A 24276-nucleotide genomic window follows, 5' to 3' on the forward strand; every position below is an offset into this window, starting at 1 on the left:
TCCTGCTTTTCAGATTATTGACATGTTCAAATAATACATTTACATGATGCACTTTGAAACAGTATTGTCCGTAGATCTAATAGTGAAATGTTTTGACTGGATGTAATGATGGTTTTAATTGTGTTATAAATGAATACTTGACTGGACATTTGAACTCATATGTGCTTTTAGTGCTTTTTGTTGATTACATGAAATAACCACCAGATGGCAGCATTTCACCTCCCAATTGTCCAGTCTGTGCTCCTGATATTAAAAACAACATAGGACAAGGAAATGAGGCCATGAAAATGCCACTTTTCTCCGTGGAAATGTTATTACTTTGTTTGGAATGTTCCACTGTATGGTATTAATCTTATCCACATCCATAGAGACCAGCAGGCAGCGCTACTGGGCAAAGATACAGGTCAGATCTGTGGAGAGGCCAGAGCTCTCACTGTAAGAAGACATGTCTTTCAATGTGTTTCAAAGCAATAAAACACATGTAACTGAAGAAATGCAAAATAGATAGAAGTATTTAATGCCATAAGTGTTTTGTTGAACATTTAACGGGCAAAGATAGTTTGACATATTCAGGTAGCAGACCCTCCACCAGAAAAGTTACATAGATGCACAACAATTTCAAAAAATAAAATGGTTAGACATTAAGTTAAAGTCAGCAGGAAATGGTGAAAGATTGGATTGGTGCAAAAGGAAAAAATGGGAGTTGGTTTTGAAAAATAAATATTTAAGTTTTGACACTTCATCATCAAAAACAGACCTGGAGTTGTGTTTTGGTTCGTTCACACGCGTTTAACACACAAACCCTGCGTATTTAGGCTTTTCTTATATTGAAAAAAAAGGCTGGTCCACGTTGTGATGTCACGCTGTGATGAGGAAACATAACATAAATCAGAAAACAGCGCAATGTGGAGCCTTTAACTGCCATAGGAGCGTGAATACTGAAAGCTCGAGACTACGCGTGTATTTCGTTTTGCGTTTCTTGTTTCCTCGGAGCAGCAGCTGACAGGGACACTGGCAGGGACGCTGACAGGGACACTGGCAGCTGGCGGCACGAGACGATGCTCTGCGCTGCTGTCGAAGGCGCGCGAACGGGGGGTCTGTGGACATGAGACGGTATTAATAGGACAGGCTTTGAGTGTCCCGTTCGCTTTGGTGGAGACGCGTCGGAGCAGGCAGCGAGGACCGGGCTGGCGTGTTGGTCTGGCGGGGCTCCCGATACACGGATTAAAGAAATAAAAACGAGACCATACGAGAAAAAAAAAAACAACAGCAACGCAGCGAGGATTGATCCGGAGGAGGCATCATGGAAGTACTGGCAGCGTTGAATTTGGGCGAGATCGCGCACACTTTCTCCAAAATGGGGATGTTTCCTGTCTTTGATCTCGCCTATTACATCGTGTCGATCCTGTATCTCAAATATGAGCCAGGTACGTGCAGTGTTTACGTCTGGGGTGCGGGTTATAACGCGGGAATTGACGTTAAAAATTACGGGAACACTTGTTTTACGCGTTCGTGACACTCGCAGTTTAACGCTTCACGCAGTTCAACACGGACGAAACGCAAATGAAAAAAGAAAAAGAAACATTAAAAAAAAAAAGGAGATGCAGTTTTGAGCAGGTGAGTTTTCAGGGCTTACGTTGGATCAGCAAAACAAAATTTCACATGTGCGCAAAGACGTAACGCGTTGGATGTTTGGAGCAGGTGCAAGTCGACTGTATTACGTAATAAGATCTATATTTATTGACTGAAATTCGGCTTCATATTATCTGTAAATCAAATTATCTTTATTAAAATGCCAAAATAAAAAATCAACATTTACGTGTAGCCTACGTCGTTGCAAATTTGGGTTGGATGTGCGCGTGTGGAAGCCCCTTACACGGAATGTTGTTATCTGTAGTGTCCTTATATAGCTTGTTACATAACATAAAACAGACCCATGACTTCAGCCGCTGTCAGGGAGCCTCTGGGCTGCTTTAGAGCTCGTATTTTCAGTTTAAAGACGCATTGTGTAACTTTTCTGGTGGGGGATCCGTCAAAACGTTTCTCCGTGGAGATGTTCTTGCTTCGTCTGGAATGTTTCACGACGCGTTGTGGTGTTAAACCTGGTATTCTATCCTCAGGGAGACCAAACTAGACCGAGAAGGAGTTACAGGTCAGATCTGTGGAGAGGCGACGCCGCTCACATTCAGAATGCCCGTTTTTGAGCTATAAAACCACCTGTAACTGAAGAAATGTAACGTCGAACTGTAATTCTGCAGAACATTCCAGAGTAGTAACGTCTCCACAGAAACAAGCAGGTGACGGACCCCTAACCGAAAAGTTACACCGTGCACCTTTAAGGCTGAGGAGTCCTGATCTGCTCACAGACAGAGCAGTGCAGAGGGATGAAATACAAGACATCGGAGGTACATTCCACAGAGAAGGGAATAAATAGTACGTCCTGAAATAGCCAGCGACCCTTGGACTGAATCATGTTTGAATGGAGAAGACAGAAAAGCTGGTTATAAAACAGTTCTATAATCACCAAATAAAGAACATGAATGTGCAATGTGTAACCAAATAGACACAAGTTGGACCTGTCAATTACACTTAGACTTAATTAGACTTTATTGATCCACAAGGGAAATTACAGAGGACACTGGGTTCTTTGGTATAATTTGGTGCAGTATTAGATTGTATAAGGCATAAATATTCTATAGGTTTATAATATTTAATACAGATGAGGGTAGCTAAATCAAATGTTGTTAAATTGCAGAATGTTTTGTAAAAATACAGTGAGTTCTTGTGTAATTAAAAGGAAAAACTGGCTCTTGGCCCCGTCTGACAGTATGACATCCTCACATTCTAAAATCTGAAATCCAGTAAGCAACGCACGTCATAATGACCATGTGCTGACTTAATGGTTATAAAGCGCCTCTGACAGTTTGGACTTCACATTTTTACTAAAACACAGCATAAACTGTCATTTTTCAGATTTTAACAAACATTTTAATGGTTATAAAGTGTCTATGACAGGTTGGACTAAACATTTAAACACAGCTAAAACTTGAATTTTTCAGATTTGACCAAACATTTTAATTGTTGAAGAGTGCCTATGACAGTTTGGACTACGCATTTAAACACAGCTAAAACTGTCATTTTTCAGATTTTACCAAAAAAAAAAAATGGTTATAAAGAGCCTATGACAGTTTGGACTATGCATTTTAACACAGCTAAAACTGTATTTTTTTTTTTTTACATTTTACCAAATATTTTAATGATTATAAAGTGACTATGACAGGTTGGACTACACATTTTTACTAAAACACAGCTAAAACCTTAATTATTCAGATTTTACCAAATATTTAAAATGAAGTGTGTCTATGACAGGTTTGGACTATGCATTTAAACACACCTAAAACCATAATTTTTCACATTTTACCAAATATTTTAATGATTATAAAGTGACTATGTCAGGTTGGACTTACACATTTTTACTCAAAACACAGCTAACATCATTATATTTAAGATTTTACCAAACATTTTAATAATTATAAAATGCCAATGACAGGTTGGACTACACATTTAAACACAGCTAAAACTGTAATTTTTCAGATTTTACCAAATATTTTAATGGTTATAAAGTGCCTAAGATGGGTTGGGCTACACATTTCCACTAAAACACAGCTAAAACTTGAATTTTTCAGATTTGACCAAACATTTTAATGGTTCTGAAGTGCCTATGACAGGTTGTACTACACATTTAAACACTGCTAAAACCGTAATTTTTCAGATTTCACCAAACATTTTAATGGTTATAAAAGTCATATGACAGGTTGGACTAAACATTTTTACTAAAACACAGCTAAAACTTAAATTTTTCAGATTTTACCAAACTTTTTAATGGATATAAAGTGGCTATGTAAAGTTGGACTACACATTTCTACTAAAACACAGGTTTCTAATTTATATCCTGGTTGGAAATCTTGACATCGAGCATGGAATTCCATAAACTATTACCTATCAACCATGATGTACAGAATGGGCCAAAGCTCCTCTAATTGTACACAGAGATTATTATTTGACAAATAAAAATAGTGAATAAAGAAAACACCTTTATTTTGTTGAAATCATATTTAAAGTATCAGAATGATGTGTTTTGTAACTGTAAATTGTGCCTAAAGTTTGGTCATTAATGCAAGACTCTAAAATAGAACTCTATACTTGGGTGAAATTTTCAACGTATTTTTCAACTTTTCTTCACAAACTGCTTCTCAGTTGGTGTAAAACTATCATTAGGTGTTATCGCACCACGTAAGTAGAAATTAAATAATCATCAAAAGCTGTCATATGCACTTTAAGGTGTGAGAATACAGGCCTAGTTATGAGCTCATATTCATTTGTTTAAAGCACTGAACGTTTATCTGAAATGCTACAAAATATAAACATGCAATAGTTAGTTAAGAGAGTAAACTCAGATCAGAACGAAACATGACAATAGTAACAATAATGACAATAGTGACAATAATGTACCTACAAAAGTCCACGGTCAATCAGCCTGTCTACTGTAGTATTCTCAGAGTCTGGTATATCAACACATTCAGGGAAGGAATATTAGAGATAAACATATTTTGTAATTTGAATAATAATGGTATAGTCATTTTAATAAATCATAAGGAACTGAAATATATTGAATCGATATGAGAATGTTTACAATATAAGACTTAAAACATACTGGAAGGACTGAGTGAGTGATTCTAAGCTGCTATTTTAAGAAATAAAGAGCCACACATTCCACCACATGTCACCCTCCACCTGAAAAAATAAAGGCTGTTGTGTCAGGAAGGGCATCTGATTTAAAGTCAGCAGCTGGTTGTATCTGGTGAAATGTCCTAAAGATATTTTAAGACAACCTCACGAGTGGAACATGTTTTATTTAGCAGGTCTTCCCCACAAAATGCAAAAGTGTCCAAAAGTGAAGTTGTTAAAAAAGTCTGAATCATGTAGAATGGCTTTAAAGCTGCACCAATATTTCTGTCTCCATGGAGATGTTATTGCCTGGAATGTCCCATAGTATGATATTTAACATCCATCTTGCATTTTAGGTAAAGGTGCATTGTGTAACTTTTCTCCGTGGTGATGTTATTGCATTGTCTGGAATGTTCCGCAGTATGGCATTAAACCTTTCTATCTTCATGGAGACCAAACCTGACCAAGCTACAGGTCAGATCTGTGGAGAGGCGACCCTGCCCACAGTCAGAATGTCTGTTGTTTTTAATATATGTATGTTTAAGATATAAAATCATCTGTAATTTAACAAATGTAAAGTAGAGCTGTTTAATGTCATACTGTGGAACATTCCAGGCAGCCGTAGCAACAAGCAGGTGACAGACCCCCAACCAAAAAGTTACATAGTCCAGCTTTAAATACAGTTTTTTTTTATTGGTCTAGAGTCATCACCTTCTAGTCTCCATGGAGATACAGAGCAAAAAATAAATAAATCTAGTCAAGTTAAGATGACTTGAATTAAGAAAGTTTGATCAAGATTTCAATATATTTCTAACTAATTCTAATTATTTAAAACTATCTGTCAATAGAATAAGATTTTTTTGTACTTAAAATATGAAAATACATTTTGCTACACTTAAAAAAAAGAAAGAAAAACAACAACTTTTTGCACTTAAAACAAGAAACAAAATCGAATGTTGCTTGAATTAAGAAAAACATACTTATTCTATTGGTCGATTATTTTACTTGGCAAGTGGAATCGACTCAAATCAAGTAAAATGTTCTTAATTTAAGTCATTTTAACTTACCTAGATATTGTTTTTCTCCAGATAATTTAAATAATGGGGTGTAACGATATCCAAGTCTCACGATACGACATTGTCACAGTGCGATATTTATTGCGATAATGTGGAAAAGCTCACGATATGTTGGGGAGGCTCACGATATTACGATTTTATACATAATAACAAGACTGACACTATAAAATGCTTTGACCTTTCAGTTAGTACAACATTTATTGTCATATTGTAGGATGTAACAATATCCAAATCTCACAGTACGATATTATCACGATATGCATCCTACGGCACGATATTTATTGCGATATTTTGAAGAAGTTAATAATTAAAGATGGGACACTTTTTTGCTTTTAAAATACCTTGACAAGATTTTGGTGTGAATTATTTCCATCATAATCCCAAGAATTCAAGTAAAAAACATATTTCTTCGTGTCGTCTGTGCTGAAATGAATTATGGGAAATGTAGTTCTCTGTGTTTATAAGCTTTTGCTACTGTAAAATCATGTATTTAAGCAAAGAAACTTGTGATTCGATATATTGTCACAGGCCACGATATTATTGTGAGACTTTTGACGATACGATATCACGATATTTTAGTTATTGTTTCATCCCGATTAAAGGCAAACCCACAAAAAGTTCATAGTAAATAAATAAATAAATAAATAAATTAAGTTCTCAATATAAGACCAAGTCCATTGTAATTTTCACAAGAGTTTCAATCTAAAGTTATACCTCGGTCTCTTCCTGGTTTGGTTTTTACATGAGCACATTTGCCAGTCAAACTATCTGCAGCCTCCTCCATCGTCGTAATGTACTCTAGCTTTACGTCCACATGTCCCTTTTGAACAGAACTGTACGATTTAGGGGCGTGGGGGTTAAGGGTCGGAGGTCGAGGTGACAGTTGCGACGAGAGCAGTGGAGGAGGGTCCTTAAAATGGCCGCCGGTCCAGAGACAGGGCTGTGTATTTATAGGGAGGCATGTGTCTGGATCAGGTTGCGTTCACACTAAGCTCTGGATCACCACTCCACCTGTTGTTCAGATTTTTGCAGCGCTTATGACTCCATTACTGTCACAATACACTTTCGCAGGTATTATTTTAAACAGGAAATTAAGTCTATCATTATAAGCATCATTACTTTCACTTCTATTTACAGTGTAACAGTACTCTTACTTCAATAAAAGTTGTGTGTGCAAGTCTGTAAGTGACAAAAACTTTAGCTGACAACATTTGTATTTCTTGCACCGCTCCTCCTTTTGTCAATTTTTTTTCTAATTTTGAAAGCACTACATTCTGTTCATTATTTAATAGTTTGTACTTCAAATTAGAAATCAGATGTTACTTCATGAAATAATTACTTTTACATGAGTAGAAGTACTAGTAGTAGTGTTGTAGTACTCGAGACTGGTCTTCATCTCGAGACTGGCCTCGAGTTTTCTTTACGATCTTGGTCTCGTCTCGGACTCGAGCGCATTTGGACTGGGTCTTGTCGCGGTCTTGAAGACGCTTGGTCTCGGTCTTGTCTTGGTCTTGAAGACGCTTGGTCTCGGTCTTGTCGCGGTCTTGAAGACGCTTGGTCTTGGTCTTGTCGCGGTCTTGAAGACGCTTGGTCTCGGTCTTGTCTTGGTCTTGAAGACGCTTGGTCTCGGTCTTGTCGCGGTCTTGAAGACGCTTGGTCTCGGTCTTGTCTTGGTCTTGAAGACGCTTGGTCTCGGTCTTGTTGCGGTCTTGAAGACGCTTGGTCTCGGTCTTGTCGCGGTCTTGAAGATGCTTGGTCTCGGTCTTGTCTTGGTCTTGAAGACACTTGGTCTCGGTCTTTTCGCGGCCCTGATGGTGCTTGGTCTCGGTTTTGTCTCAGTCTTGAAGACGCTTGGTCTCGGTCTCGTCGCGGTCTTGAAGATGCTTGGTCTTGGTCTTTTCGCGGCCCTGATGGTGCTTGGTCTCGGTTTTGTCTCAGTCTTGAAGAGGCTTGGTCTCAGTCTTGTAGAATAGATGCTTGGTCTTGGTCTTGTCTCGGACTTGAGGTCTGACACTCGTCTAGTGTGATCATATTTCATTTTGGCCGGTAAATCTGCAGAGGCTCAATGTCCCTGCAAAACCAGTAAGATAATGTAACTGTAAATGTTATGAACTTGATTCATTTTGAAGTTGTTTTCTGTTTTAAGTTCTCTTAAAAAAGGGGTTCTCAAACAGTGGGTGAGGGTCCAAAAAGAGTGTTTCCGTGCAGTACAGTTTGCTTGACTTATTTTAAATGTAGAAAATGACAAAGATGGTCTGAATTTGGTCTCGATGGGCTGTGGTCTCTGTCGGTCTCGACCCTCAGAGGTCTTGGTCTTGTCTCGGTCTTTGGTCTCGTCTTGGGTCTCCTTTAGTGCGGTCTTGACTTCAACAGTAACTAGTAGTTTGTCCAAATAATTTTCTATTTCTATTTGTTTACTATTTCTTGGACCATTACTTTGTACTTGTACTTGAGGTGATGTTTTGAAGTGATTCTTACTCGAGTACAATTTCTGAATCCTTTATCCAATTGTAATTACTAAGGGAAATGTACCCTAAGATAAAGATAGTACTTTGGTCCCATTAAGTTGTCAGTGTTGTATCATTGAGCAAGACACACTAGCAGCTGTAGCAGGAGTGAGTGATCATTGTACTAAACTGCACATCTCATTTGGGTCAGTGGCTGCAGAGTGGCTTTTTGTGCAAGTATGAAAAAAAGAAAATGATCTCAAATTGTAAAAAGTAAACAGAATTAGCAATGTGTTTGTGCAGTTAAGTGATAATATGAATAGAGGACATGATGTTACACTGTTGGCTTTTTAAGATTCAGATTTTTGATAAGATTTTGAGTAAAACAGTGAGTCTGTTTCACTGAGTCTCATCAGATAAACAAGTATTCACACACACATAGTAACATCAGTGTGTGGGTGTACAGCATGTCCAACTTCACATGTCAGGAAACTGAACTAAAATATCTATGATTCTGGAAATATTGTAACTTGAAAATAGGACAAATTACCAATTAGGGCAGTTGGGTTCAAGTCTTTTTAACTTTTACACTCTCAGTAAAAGTTTGTGGTTTGGAGCATGTGTTCAAAGTTTTGCGGAAGAAATTTTTTAATGAGACAATATTAAATGTAATAAAATCAAAACGTGATTCCTTTTTTAGGCTCCAGTAATCCATTTAAGATTTTCTAATTTTTTCAATAGGTAACAATAAGAATGTCTTATATAGTCTTAAATAACACATGCTCACAGACATGACAGTATGGGTGTCCACTTCATACTGTAGAGAAACAGAGATGAGCTGTTTAATGTGGTGTGACAATTTAATCTGTTTACTTTATTCCCAAAGTTGCCGTGGGCGCCACTATCATCATTTGGGTTGTATTATTTTGCATGGGGCTGAGCTTGACAGCAAATAAGTTCAATATTGACTGTAAAGCTGTTTAAAGCCCCCCAGAGAATTGATGCAGTGTGACTAGGGTGACCAGACGTCACTCTTTACTCGGGACAGTCCCAGTGTTGTGTCCCCTATCCCAGCAGATTTATACAAAACCAGTGATTTGTCCTAGTTTTATACAAGAATCAAGACAAGATGTCACAGGTGTCCATATTTTTGACCAATTTGATCCCTGCCAACAGTAAAGAGAGGCAAAAATTGTCATTTGTTTAGGTTTATACAGAAAAGCTGCAGAAAAATGACCAAAACACAAATAAAATGTGACTATACTGACACACATTAGTGCCGAGTGCAGAAAATTTTTTCTAAATTACGCACTCACTTCATAATTTTATTATTAACCAACCAAACCACGGTCAAGTCCCAGTTTTTTAATGTGAATATCTGGTCACCCTAAGTGTGACTTGTTGTTGCACATGAAAACTCAACGTTTTACACAAATGAACCGACTTTACGTCATATTTGAGATTCAAAACCTTTCACTAATTCTCCAGTGACATGAATGTGATCCCTGTTTAACCAGAAATGCCGCCACAAAAAGCGCGATTTAGGAGCATTTTGGAGACAAAAGTGAACAGGGCGGAATAAGGTGAATAATAACTGCAATATTAACACTTTGCAGTGTCATCATGCTGATGGTGTTCTACATGTATCTCTATGGTTGAATGTTCCGTTAGTTATTGAGACACAAGGCGTACATTAGAGGGTCACCGTATTTTTCGGACTATAAGTCGCACCAGCAAAAAAATGCTTGATGAAGAAGAAAAAAAAAAACATATATAAGTTGCATTGGACTATAAGTCACACTTTTTGGGGGAAATTAATTTGATAAAATCAGACCAGGAACCCAGATTTCATCTTGAAAGTCAAGTTCTAGTAATAACAATAGAAGAGAGAACAACAGACTGTTAACGTCACATATGAACAGTTCTTCAGATAAACTATAACATAAACAACAGAACAGAACAAGTTTATCAAACTCTCATCTCACTCCAAATCACTAAATCCATTCAATTCATCATCCTCTGTGTCACTTCTGAACAACCCCGTGACCTCTGGAGGTAAACAGAATCCAGGCTTTGTTGATTCATCCAATATCTTCCAGGAAAGTTGCATGGTGCACCCTCCCGGTTGTCACAATTTTCTCACTCCAAACTTTCTTTCTGCAGCTGACAGTGGTACAGGAGTAATAGGAGCAGCAGATACTGGCACACAAGTGTAAAGCGCCTCAAGTCGCACCGGAGTATAAGTTGCAGGAAACACCCAAATCATGAAAAAAAGTGCGATTTATAATCCGAAAAATACGGTAAATTGTGTGAAAACAAAATTTATTTTAACAATACAATTTCAGGAGCCTGTGTTTCAGAAGAGTGTTCTTGGTCTTGTTTAGGTGAGGGAGCTGTTAGTGACTTGTCTAACAACACAAATCTTTGCATCTGTTGTAGTTCCAACTAAATCATCTGTTTTGGGTCAGATTTTGTTAGATTAAAGATGAATGTGTCAGATTAAAGCCTAATTCCAGTGTAAATCTCATGTTTTATACAATTCGTGCTGCATCAATGAAAAAGTATAATATTCTAAATAAGCGTGACAAGGGACAGGTGTCTAAACAGCTCACACTAAGCTCGTGTGTGGTACAAACTAAAGCCACAGCTGCCCCGGGGTAGATTGACACATGTGGGGCTGTTAATCTGCACCACCGGCCCCTCATATAGATTCTTTTATTCATACAGTGCAGCCATTTGCCAGCACATACACAAGAGTATTGCCTAACGCTGAAGCATGTGTTTTCTCCTCCACACTGCACCATTCATTCAGTTACAGTTGTGTGCACCTGTCACACAAGAACAGTTGAACACACAGCCCCACAGGTCACGTGACTCTTTAAACAAACTCCTCAGCCAATCAGAGGCGTGCATGTGCTGCCTGTGGAACTGCAGACACACATTACAAACTGGAGTTGTTACACTGTGTTTTGGATCAATGTTAAACACTGTATATAGAAGTGCATTTGTGAGTACAGTATTTTTAAGACTATAAGTCGCACCAAAGCATAAGTCGCACCAGCCAAAAAATGTGCAACGAAGAAGAAAAAACATATGAGTCGCACCGGAATATAATTTATGTTATAAAATCAGAGACCAGGAATCAGCATTTTATGTTAAAAGGGAAGTTCTTGTAATAACAATAGAGAGAACAACAGACTGTTAACCTCACATATGAAAAGTTTTGCAAATAACTATAACATAAACAACAGAACAAGATTACCAAACTCTCCATCTCACTCCAAATCAGCATCAGATCCAGTTAGAATTATTCGGGCCTTTCTGAATCCCGACAGGATGGTTTTGGTGTCACTGAAGTCCAGGCTTTTTCCATCCATCCAGTGACTTCCAGGAAAGTTTCATGGTGCATCCTCCCGGTGTCACAAGTTTCTCGCTCACTCCAAACTTTCCTTCTGTTGCTCGATTACTGTTCTCAGCTGCAGATTTCACGACTTGCATCTTGTAATCTGCAAAATATGATTCATTTGTGTTCAGTCTTCTCACTCGTCTTTATAAGTTTGTTTACATTTTCAGTGGTGCAGAAGTAATGGTTCGATCGACTGACATGATACAGACAGGACAGAGGCTCTTTCTGCAGGAGACATGTGCAGTAGAGTGAAGTGACAGTGGTACAAGAGGAACTGGAGCAGCAGATACTGACACACAAGACTAGAACCTCTCGTGACTTCAGTGTGAACATTTTAATATATAAGTCGCACCAAAGAATAAGTCGCAGGAAACACTTAAACCATGAAAAAAACTGCAATTTATAATCCAAAAAATATGGTATTTTGAATTGTCCAGTCCCATATTACGCAAAATTGATGCTTATGAGCTTTTAGTCATGTTATAATGCTGTTATCTCCTCAGAAACAGACCCGTAGTTGTGTTTTGTTTCATTTACACATATTTGAGTAACACTTTATTATTAGTCTGTCTATATCTCCAAAGCTCAAAATGCTCCGTGCCACCTTGTGATGTCATGTAGTTTTCAAATCAACAGCTCCTTTTACCTTTTGTTCAACAGAGATTGGTGTAAAATCATCCAAATGATTCTAGTGAAGATTTGAGGAGAACTAGGCTTAAATACGCAGAATTTGTGTGTTAAATATGTGTGAATGAAACAAAACAACTCCAGGTTTTGATGAGGAAACATTATAACAGATCAGAAAATAGTGTAATGTGGGCCCTTTAAACTTTAATTTCAACTAGGATCATGCTCACAGCCCGAGTATCCACATGAATGTATTTGTAGTTAGTTGATGTCAATATAGACTAATGGTAGAGATGTGTTATCAGGGCGTGCAGTGGAGTGGGCAGAGGGTGTGGGTTAGATAGACACCAGGACTGTTCTGATAGGCACCACACTGACCACTGCTTTAACTGCTCTTTATGCAAATGTATGTACAGTATGTTTATGTACAGAGAGTTTGAATTAAAAGGCCCATGTTGCGCTATTTTCTGATCTACAATATATTCTAATGTTGTTTTCTCATCACAAACAGACCTGGAGTTGTGTTTTGTTTCATTCACACATGTTTAACTCCTATAACGCCTGCATATTTAGGCTTCCACTGTGTTTTTAAACTGCATACATTGACCTTCATGGGAATTATTTGGATAATTTTAAGACTTTAATCTAATCGCTAGTAAACAAGAGTTAAAAGATAGTGATTAATTTGAAAACTACTGCTTCAAGACATCACAAAAATGAATGAATGAAACAAAATGCAACTCGTCGTGTGGTTTTGGTGAGGTAACAACATTCTAACATGACTTAAAGCTCACAAGAATCCATTTTGTGTAATAATGTAGGACCTTTAAGGGTGGTTGATGTTAACCTGATTCATCAGGCGGTCTCACTTTGTGGAAACAGTCTGATCTCACAGCATTAGGATTCATTCGCTCGACAGTAGGTGGGTACTTTTTTTGTTTAATCAGTCTCTGCTATTTGGCTGTGACGTATGTAATGCGCCAAATCCCGTAGGAAGAAGGACAATAACGTCTTTCCTCTTGATAAAATTCACCAAACATTCTCTTTGTTACGGCTTGAAATCCTCGATCTCGGGAATCGTTGCCAACACAGAATGTATGTATTCGTCTACATCCATCTTGACCGATTTGTTTACTGTTTTGCTGTTCCACAAAAGGGACCAGACAGACGCGACGAGTTTGACGTCATGGCTTCACAGCTCTTCACTGACCGTCTAGTGTATTCCGATTCCTGACCTAGTCACTGGAGAGAAATGAAATTGAGCAGAGGCAGTAGATGGCACAGCCTGGCTATGTTGATGTGGCAATATAATAATAATAATAATAATAAAAACCTGAACTTAGTAGCTTTGTTTTTTAGGGGTAAGTAAAGTCGTCAGTTTTTTGTAATGATCTCAGCGCTTTGTGATTGGTTAGAGCCACTTGCACATACACAGACTGGTAACAAAGAGGAGTGGGCGGGGAAAAGTTGAAGTGCTTTACTGGTTAATGCAGCTCTATGCTCAGAGTCAACTTATGTGTGTTTAAGATAAGCGAGGAGCCTGTCGTCTGCCCTCACCAGCAATCCAAGCGAGGAGTTTGGCCTCTTAAAGGGTCCATTTTATACTATTTTCTCATCTATGTTATAGTGTTTCCTCATAACTAACAGACCTGGAGTTGTGTTTTGTTTCATTTACTCATGTTTAACAGGTTTGTACCCTGCGTAGTTCTTCTCTCAAAACAGAAAACACTTCCACCTTGTGATGTCATGTGGTAGTACAGGACATGTTCAGTGTGTTTTTAAACTCCATACACCTTCACTAGAGTCATTTGGATACTTTCAGCTCTGAACTAGCCAATCTCTACTAAATAAAATGTAAAATGTAATTGATAACTTCACACACAAGGCAGAATAAACTATTTAATTATAAGCTTTGGAAAAGCAGACAGTCTAATATAGCAACAAAACACAACTCCAGATATGTTTTTATCAGGTAACAACATTATAACATGGTTAAAAGTTCACAAGAATCTATTTTGTGTCATATAGGACCTTTAAACACACCTTATATTGCAAAATCAAAACAGTAGATTGTCACAGGATCAGATCACTGTTACATTTTGTATTTTTTCCAGTCCAAACTGTTTTTGTGAATGAATGAGAAGTTTATTTGTGTATCTACTATGAGTCCTGCGGCCTTGAGTCTGGTTGGCCACTGTCCAGACCATGCCCCGCCTAAGGACCAGTTAGAGATAAGCTGCATTAAAGGCAAAAGATAAAACAAACAATGAATAAAAGCGTTAGGTTTAACTGATGCTGCATTGTGTAACTTTTTTGGTGGAGGGTCCATCAAATGCTTTTCTCCATGGAGATGTCATTGCTTTGTCTGGAATGTTTCACAGTATGCTATTAAACCTTTCTTTTGGTCTTTATGGAAATGAAACCAGACCAGAAAGTTACACAAAGCACCTTTGGGTAAACTGCAGACAGATAAAGCTGAGTTCATACCTGCACACTTTGTTTTACATACATCAAAACTAGGCCCAAACCAAAACTAGACTATGGAACACATTTTAGACCTTTTGTGGTTCAGTTCCCAGGTCGCCCGGTTCTTTCTGGGTTTCCTCTGGGCACTTCCCTCACAAACCCAAAACAACAGGTCAAATCTTCCAGCTAATGCAGTCCTGACTAAGACTGGCTCAGGATCTGGAGACGGGTCCCTAGGGGCTGTTTGGCAGCACTCAGCAGCACTGGTTAAAGGACGGGTCAAATATAGAGAATTCATTTCCCTCTCGAGGTATCTATAAAGTAAAGCTTAAAGTGTAGTGTTACCATAGTGTTAATAACAGTAAAAATAAATATCATCATCCAGCCCAAGATCAAACCAGGACAAGTGTATGAATGCTATGGTAAAATCAGGTTCTTACTTCTGAGTTCAGTGGAGGTGTCTCACAGGAGTCCCGCGGCCTCTGGGCTCTGTGTGACGCTGTACTGCTTTAGGACTAGTGAGTTATGTTATCTTTTTATGTTACATTATATTTTATGTTAGTCTTGTTCTTCCTCTTCAGGCTCAGTGGAGGTTGTATTATATTTTTGTATGTTAACAGTCTTGTTCTTCCTCTTCAGGCTCAGTGGAGGTTGTATTATATTTTTGTATGTTAACAGTCTTGTTCTTCCTCTTCAGGCTCAGTGGAGGTTGTATTATATTTTTGTATGTTAACAGTCTTGTTCTTCCTCTTTAGGCTCAGTGGAGGTGTCCCGTAGGAGCCCTGTGGCCTCTTGGCTCTGTGCCATGCTTTACTGTTTTGGGAGCTACATTTTGGCCGACATAATGCTCGGACACAGCCCCGTCGACTACTTCCAACACAACAGCCACATCCTGCTGGCCTCCGCTGTCTGGTGAGAATACACTTCACCCTCACACTGGGTCACAGGCATTTTAGGGCTATTAGGCAAATATGGACTCACGGTGGACTTCACAATGGGAGATTAAAGCGCACATATTCATTTAAATGTAATATTTCTGAGCTATGGCTTTATCAGCATGTAGAAGACCCAGAACACACATTTCTTCAAGACTTAATGAACACATGAGTTTTGTTTGTGACCAAATCTTCTTCTTAAAGCCTGATCTGGTCAGAAGCTCAACAGGGCCTGGTTAGAACTTGGATGGGAGACCATCAGTTATATCAGGTGTCACAGTGGGATACCAGTAACAAAACTATTGTTAGGCAAGACACCTGCCTAATATGAAAGTGGTGAGTGAGTGTGTTGGTGGTGGTTGGAGGGGTTTGGCCGCTTAGTAGCCTCGCCTCTGTCAGTCTGCCCCAGGGCAGCTGTGGTTACAATAGTATCTTACCACCACCGAGTGTGGAGTGAATGAAATTGTAAAGAGACTGTGACTGTCTGGACAGTGATATATAAGACTAATGCATTACTCTTGATCTCCCCAAGTTCAGATGGGTGTGATCTGGTCAATCAGGGACACACACTCATATTCAGATATGGCTGCTTATGAGGAAAAAATAAAGGAAAGAAACAAGGGATGTTTCTACGCAGCACTAAACTCAATGAGTGACCAGAATAATATCCCTCTGTACAAAAATATAAAGTGACTTCATTCTGGACTTGTCAGGCCATGTCATACCTGGGGCTGAGTTTTGTTTCATTGAAAATATGTTTGAGTAACGCTGCATATTTAGTCATTTTTATGTTCTTATTTATAACCTCCTTCCTAACTATCAAAATTACACTGTTTACATTATTAAGCGTATATTGTTAATAATGTAATTTTTTTAAAACTACTTTACAACTTTTGCTGGTAACAGTGATGTTTAGTGTGTTGTTGAAGTCTGGCTGAATTAGTTTGACTTAAACGCAGGTGCAAATACAAGCTGAAAAATTAAGACTCTACACATTGACTTTTACAAACATGACAAGTTCATCAGAGTCTATATTCTTATTCTATCTCCTTGAATGTCTCACTCCACGCCCCGCGCAGGTACCTGATCTTCTACTGCCCTCTGAACCTGTTCTATAAGTGCGTGGCGTTCCTCCCGGTGAAGCTGGTGCTGGTGGCTCTGAAGGAGGTGGTCCGCACCAGGAAGATCGCCGCCGGAGTTCACCACGCCCACCACGCCTACCACCACGGCTTCTTCATCATGGTCATCGTCGGATACGTCAAAGGTGCGCTTCAACAAAATACAACGGTTTCAGATTGTAAAAGAAGGCTCAAAGGAATAGTGTTTGAATAGTACATTTTGCAAACCTGGAGTTGTGTTTATTAGATTATTAGTCTGTCTACATCTCCAAAAACTCAAAAGGCTCCGCTCCACCTTGTGATGTCATGAAGCGGTAGTTTTCAAGTTAACAGCTCCTTTCACCTCTAGTTCAGTAGAGATGTAGAGTAGAGAATTCCAGGGCTCAAATTATCCAAATGATTCTAATGAAGATGTGTAGAGATTAAAAACACAGTGGAGCACTTCCTGTATTACCACATGGACAGTGTTTTTTTTTCTGTTTGAGAGAAGAACTCAGCCTAAATGTGCAGGATTTGTGTGTTAAACATGTGAATGAAACAAAACACAACTCCAGGTCTGTTTTTAAAGATGAAACAACATTATAACTAATCAGTATATGGTGTAATATGGGCCTTTTAAAAATGAATGCAACAGTTCAATAATCAAACTTCTTCTTCTTTGTCACCTTCTTGTTGTGAGTCCAAAGTGTTAACTAGTTACTTCTATTTTATGCGAATTAATATTGTGTTATTTCCATCCCTGCATCTGGTGCTCCGACCTAAAATCACACACACTGCAATTTAGTTCTTCAACTAGATCATGTCTCAAAATGTTTGGTTTCCCCAGACTCTGCAGATTCCCTCTGCTCCTGAGGGATGTAGGAAAATATGCAAACTCACAACAGAGAATAATCTATGTTATCTGTTCCAGAAAAAAGAGCTTGAACCACCAAACCTGAACTAATCCTAAAGAAACAGTCTGCTGGATTAGGATTAAAGAAGTGTAAAATGTGAACTAATAATAAAAGAAATAGATAAAAAGAGCAGCGTGCGATAATAATTACAGCTTGCATTTTTTTAAAGGTTAAATATTAGGCTTAATTGATTTTTGTGGACTTTTAAGACATGTTATAATGTTGTTACCTCGTCAAAAACATACTTAGAGTTGAGTTTTGTTTCATTCACATGTTTGAGTAACCTTTTATTATTCGTCTGTCTATGTCTCCAAAGCTCAAAATGCTCTCTTGCACCTTGTGATGTCATGAAGCGGTAGTTTTCAAGTTAACAGCTCCTTTTACCTTTTGTTCAGTAGAGATTCAAATGATTCTAGTGAAGGTGAATGGAGTTTAAAAATGAAAAACTCTAAATATGCAGGGTTTACGTGCTGAAAATGTGTGAATGAAACAAAACACAACTCCAGGCATGTTTGTGATGAGAAAACATTAAAACGTAGATCTGAAAATAGCGTCATATGGGCCCTTTAAGCAGATACAAGCAAAGTACATGGTCTTTTACAAGTTAACAGTCACATGACCCCTCTTTATCCCTCTGTGTTTATGTTTAAAATGGCTGAAGTGGAGTAGTGATGCGAGTCCGACTTGAGCTAAATCTTTTCCGGTGTCTATTTTTACACAGGCTCCGGGGTGGCTCTCATGTCAAACTTTGAGCAGCTGCTGAGAGGAGTGTGGAGACCAGAGACCAACGAGATTCTCAACATGTCATTGTGAGTATAAGAATCGAAAATCGGATAATAATCGATACTAAAACTGACGTCGAAACTAGATACTCATTTGTGCGAGAATCAATACTGAAAAAGTCACATTCACAACACGGAAATGAAGAGAAATGTTATTGCTTTACCTCTGATATTCCAAAGTATGGCATTAAACTTTTCTGTCTCCATAGCAACAAGCAGGAGACGCCACCAGGGTAATTTACAGGGGAGATCTGTGCCTCCACTCTCAGTAAAAATGCATGTTTCAGGGTGTTTTTGATCAATAATAAAGTCACCCATAATCAAATAAATGCATCTTATATAAGCAAACGCATCTTCATGATAGTGGACCAACCTAAAAAGTTACGCAGTGCACCTTTATGTAAGAACTTGTGCATGGTAATATAACAAAAAGTACTATGATTTAATGAAAATCACATTATATTATCTAAAGAGAGAATCGGTATTGAGTATTTTAGTATTATAGTATTGAAATAGAGTTTGAAAGTTTAATATCATGACAACACCAGTCCAAACTAAACTCCAAAGTATTTCACACAGATAAGAGATGAGCATTTTATTTGTGTATTTTTAAGTTCATGTATTACGGCTGAATGATTTCAATTTCTTGTTACTCCCAGATGGGGACAAGAGTAAGTCAGGCTGGCGCCCCCTAGTGCCTCTGCACAATTTCATTTCTCTCCAGTGACTAGTTCAGGAATCAGAATACACTAGACGGTTTGCAAGAACCCCGGAAGTTGTAGGCCGCACACCGGCCAATCAGAGAAGACCCATGATGTCAAACTCGTCGCGTCTGTCTGGTCCCTTTTGTGGTACAGCACAACAGTAAACAAACCTTCGAGATGGATGTAGATGAAGACAGACATTCTGTGTTGTCAACGATTCCCGAGATTGAGGATTTAAACAGAGCAAAGAGAATGTTTGGTGAATTTTATCAAGGGGAAAGATGTTATTGTCCTTCTTCCTACGGGATTTGGGAAAAGCTTAATATACCAGTTTGCCTCATTAGCGGCACATTACATACGTCATGACTAAATAGCAGTGATTGGTTAAATAAAAAAAGTATCCACCTACCGTCGAGTGAATGAATCCTAATGCTGCGAGGTCAGACGGTTTCCCCGAAGTGAACCAGGCTAGGAAAGAGTCAGATTTCCCCACTGATTATATGGTATTCTCATAAGAAATATCTAAACGGCAAATTCACAAATATTGAACCTGATTATTTCTATTACTGACTACACCTAAAACTCACTGTGTTACAATAAGAACCTGCATTTTACCAACACATTAGGGATGAGTGTGAGTTGAATGATTAGTAGAATACGTGTGTGTGTTTTAGAATAGTATTTCAGCACTGTGACCATAAGTAATATCTGTTTTAAATTATTTTTGGTCAGTTTGTCTATACACACTGAATCTGTACTTTCATTGATGAGCATTGATGCTATAACCTGCTCCTGCATCTTTCCTATGACTTCTGTTTGTTTATGTGTAGTTGTGCACTGTCCCTCTACAAATAAAAGCATACCAAACCAACAATAGTCAGTTTAGATATCCCCCATCTGTATTAACTATTACTGGCCTAGAATTGAATGATATCATCTGAACCCACCAATACCCATCTTCTTCTGTCTGATATTGTGTTTGTAATCAGATTTAAGTTATTTTTTATAAGATCCAGCTCACAGTGCACAGGAAATTAACATGTGAGAGAAGGCCTCATAGTTCTCTACACTTTTAAATAGCTTTTTAATTAAATTCCTGAAATTCTGATTCAGTTTTAAGAAATCATTTACCACTGTTATACGCATGAGATGTTCTTAAATGTTCTTAAATCTTAAACCTACTTTGAATCAGTTAATGACTCTGTTAGACCGGCTATGGTAGAATTTGTTGCCACCTAATGGTCATGTGTGTAAAATATTGTCCACAAACTTTAATTGTATCTAAAAAAAAAAAGTCACAAATTCACAAATGTCAGCGTAAAGATAAAGTAAATATTTTTAGTAAACAGACTAAACCCACATCGGATATGAAATCACTTACCCTGATTACATTACATAATTTTAGTTTGTTCTATTCATAAAAAATTAACAAAACAAATGTGTGATGAATAAATAATGAATGAAAAGAAGCTATAAGTGGAACAGAATAGTCAAAATATCAAAATATTAATCTTAAGCTTAAACAGCAAAGTTATAAATGCATTTTGCCTTTATATCCAGGTTTCGTATAAATTTGTTGATGTAAAAATAAGTACAGTACATGAGAATGAGTTACCCTCCATAGCGTATCCAGTTGAACTTTTGTGTACTCATATTTACTCACCTCTTCCTCTCCTTCCTCCTCTGTCCAGCCCGACCAAGGCCAGCCTGTACGGAGCTATCCTGTTCACCCTGCAGGAGGCGCACTGGCTCCCTGTGGCCAAGAGCACCCTCATCCTGGGCTTCACCCTCTTCATGGCCACCTCCAAGGTACGACCAGCACCCACAGAGAGAACAGCACCCACGGGACCTGAGGGGAAATGGGATTCAGTCAGAAATAGAAAAAAAAAGTTTGACTAGCGTGTGTGTATAGTCTGTTAAACACCAGAGGGCAGTGTTGCATGGACTAGAAACAGAACAAAACTAGTAAAGGAGAAATTCAGGTCTGCCAACTGGACAAAAGTTTTTTTGATCGAATACGTTTCACAGTTCATCCAAGCCAGGGGGACCGAGCCTTTGCTGTCGCTGCTCCCTCCCTCTGGAACTCACTCCCACAATCCATCAGGAACTCAGACTCACTGCAGCACTTCAAATCACGACTAAAAACTCACCTGTTCAAACTGGCATTCCCTCCATGATTCCCCAGTTTTTTATTTGTCTGTAAAGCGTCTTTGAGTGTCCAAAAAAGCGCTATATAAGTCCGGTGCATTATTATTATTATTATTATTATTATTATTATTATTATTATTATTATTATTAGAAGTAGTAGTAGTACTAGTAGTAGTAGTAGTAGTAGTATGCTGGTGCACACTTCCTTATATGTGCCTGAAGGAGTTGTGTTGTGTTTCATTCATACATGACACACACAAACTGGTCATATTTAGCCTGAGTTTCTCTCTCAAACGGAAAGTACTCCACCTTGTGATGTCATGTGGTAATACAGGAAGTGCTCCACTGTGTTTTTAAACTCCATACTCTTTCACTAGAATCATTTGAATGATTTCAGACTTGGAATTGCCATGTAACTGTTAACTTGAAAAGTATCACGATCAGTGGTGTAGTGGGGATTTTTTAAGTGGGTCTATGCGATTTGTGACGTTATCGATGACCCCCTCATTAACATTAACATTAACGGCATTCACTAAACCAGAACTAAACCAGGACTAAACTAGGACTAAACCAGGACTAAACCAGGACTGAACCAGGACTAAACCAGGTCTAAAACAGGACTAAACCAGAACTGAGCCAGGACTAAACCAGGACTAAACCAAGACTAAACCAGCACTAAACCAGGACTAAACCAGAACTGAACCAGGACTAAACCAGATCTAAACCAGGACTACACCAGGTCTAAAACAGGATTAGACCAGAACTGAACCAGGTCTAAACCAGATCTAAACCAGGACTACACCAGGTCTAAAACAGGATTAGACCAGAACTGAACCAGGTCTAAACCAGATCTGAACTAGGACTAAACCAGGACAAATCTTGAACTCGATAGAGAGAGAGGGAGAACCTGGAATCCGTGGAGCCGGGTGTCTGCAAAGTGCGATCGGGCGATGCCTGCGCTTAGCCCCGTGGGGCGTGGAGCTCTGCACCGGTCCGTTGTCCTGCGGTCACCCGACACTCAGTCCTGATTCAGTTCTGGTTCAGTTCTGGTTTAGTCTTGGTTCAATCATGGTTCAGGTCACTATAGGACAGTAGTGCAGATATCATGAGACTGTGCAGGTTTTCAACATTGCAGTAGCTCCGGTTTGACATTTAAGTTGTAGCTATTTTACATTTATTTTTTTATATCTCACGTCGGAAGAAATGGGTGGACGGCATAACTCCACGTACCACGCCCACTACACCCCTGATCACTATCACATCACAAGGTGGAACAGAGCATTTTGAGCTTTGAAGATATAGACAGACTAATAATAAAAGAGTTTCTCAGACGTGTGTGAATGAAACAAAACACAACTCCTTCAGGTGTTTTTGTACGAAGCCGAGAGGGGTCACAACAAATACAAACACCGCAACAAATACAAACGCGACAACACAACAAAAAGCCACAACAAACCAAAAAAAGCCACAACGGAAATGACCGCGGGACTTTATTTTAATGCAAACGCTGCAACAAATACAAACGCCACAACACAAACGCAAATGCCGCAACACATTAAAAAGCCACAACACATTAAAAAGCCACAACACATTATATTTTAAGCGGCAAGTGAAGAAGAAGAACTACAAACGTGAAACGAATAATGATAAAACAATAAATTACTTTTAATTACGTTTCCAACTTCTCCGTTCCTTTACTTTTCACGTTGTAGTTCTTCTTCTTCACTTGCTGCTTGATCGGTCCGTCGGAAAATAGAGTCCCGCGGTCACTTCCGTTGTGGCTTTTTGTTGCGGCGTTTGCGTTTGTTGTGACCCCTCTCGGCTTCCGTATTTTTGAGACGGTAACAACATTATAAGATCCCTTAAAGGAGTCAGTTTTGTGTAACATGTGACCTTTAAACGAACCTTTACTTCCTTTACCTGTGCAGGTTGTGATGACCGCTCGCCACTCCCACGGCTCCCCCTTCGCCCTGATCGAGTCCTGGGTCTGCCACCTGCTGTTCGGCTCTCCTCTGGGGGGCGCCGAAGAGGACCACCACGCCCCCGCCCCCGCCTCCCCCCTCAAAACCAAGGAGGAGCTGAGCGAAGGAGCACGCAAGAGGAAGACCAAGAAGGCAGAGTAGGATGCGAAACGGAAACAGCAGAAACGGCATCTGATTGGCCCTCACTGTGGTCACATGACAGGACTTCCCATTCCTTATTTGGGAAAGGGGCGGGTTATTGCCAAATGAGACCCTTCCTATTGGAGTTAAATGGTGCTTCCTGTATTTTACATTTCACAGCACAAGGACTCAAACCCTGGACTTTCAAGACCTATTTTTGGATGTGTTTGTAGCAGGTTTTCCCTCTCCCCTTTTCCAACCATACGTCATTTTACAAAGAAAGTAAAAACATAAAAATAGCTGAAAATTTTAACTTAAAAATTTCGAATGTGAACAAAACCTTATGTGAAAAACCTTGATGCTTTTTACATAAAGACGATTTGAATAAAATCAGACAAACATTGTGTATTTGTGGTTTCAAATATCTTTCTTTAACATATCTGCTAATACCATCAGCATAAGAATGTTTTACACAGGTACAATGTATTAGAGCTACTAAAGGCCTAAACCAGGACTTATTCCAGGACTAAAGCAGAACTAAACCAGGACTTATTCCAGGACTAAAGCAGAACTAAACCAGGACTTATTCCAGGACTAAAGCAGAACTAAACCAGGACTTATTCCAGGACTAAATCAGACCTAAACCAAACCTGAACCAGGACTAAATTATAACTAAACCAAGACTAAACCAGGACTAAACCAGACCTAAACCAGGACTAAATTATAACTAAACCAAGACTAACACAGACCTAAACCAGACCTAAACCAGGACTAAATCAGACCTAAACCAGGACTAAACCAGGACTAAATCAGACCAAAACCAGGACTAAATCGGGATTAAACC

At 38.8% G+C, this 24276-nt stretch overlaps 1 protein-coding gene across 1 annotated transcript; it reads left to right on the forward strand.

The window, feature by feature from the left end:
• The first annotated feature begins 922 nt into the window (after window positions 1–922).
• Window positions 923–23838, forward strand: tmem38a (transmembrane protein 38A). The gene is made up of 6 exons (XM_020933392.2): window positions 923–1427; window positions 15506–15662; window positions 16765–16949; window positions 18418–18505; window positions 20874–20991; window positions 23259–23838. The coding sequence occupies exons 1-6, from the start codon at window positions 1304–1306 to the stop codon at window positions 23451–23453; spliced, it is 867 nt and encodes a 288-aa protein (XP_020789051.1). The 5' UTR covers window positions 923–1303; the 3' UTR covers window positions 23454–23838.
• Window positions 23839–24276: the final 438 nt, after the last annotated feature.

Source organism: Boleophthalmus pectinirostris, unplaced genomic scaffold (genome assembly GCF_026225935.1).
Source record: "Boleophthalmus pectinirostris isolate CB_2022bp ecotype Guang Dong unplaced genomic scaffold, ASM2622593v1 HiC_scaffold_7, whole genome shotgun sequence".
Lineage (NCBI taxonomy): Eukaryota > Metazoa > Chordata > Actinopteri > Gobiiformes > Gobiidae > Boleophthalmus > Boleophthalmus pectinirostris.

Excerpts from the sequence above, each read along its gene's own strand:
- tmem38a (XM_020933392.2), top strand. The coding sequence starts at position 1,304 with ATGGAAGTACTGGCAGCGTTGAATTTGGGCGAGATCGCGCACACTTTC. Across the intron at positions 15,663-16,764 it reads CTGCTGGCCTCCGCTGTCTG|GTACCTGATCTTCTACTGCC; the intron begins GTGAGAATACAC and ends CGCCCCGCGCAG. Across the intron at positions 20,992-23,258 it reads TCTTCATGGCCACCTCCAAG|GTTGTGATGACCGCTCGCCA; the intron begins GTACGACCAGCA and ends TTACCTGTGCAG.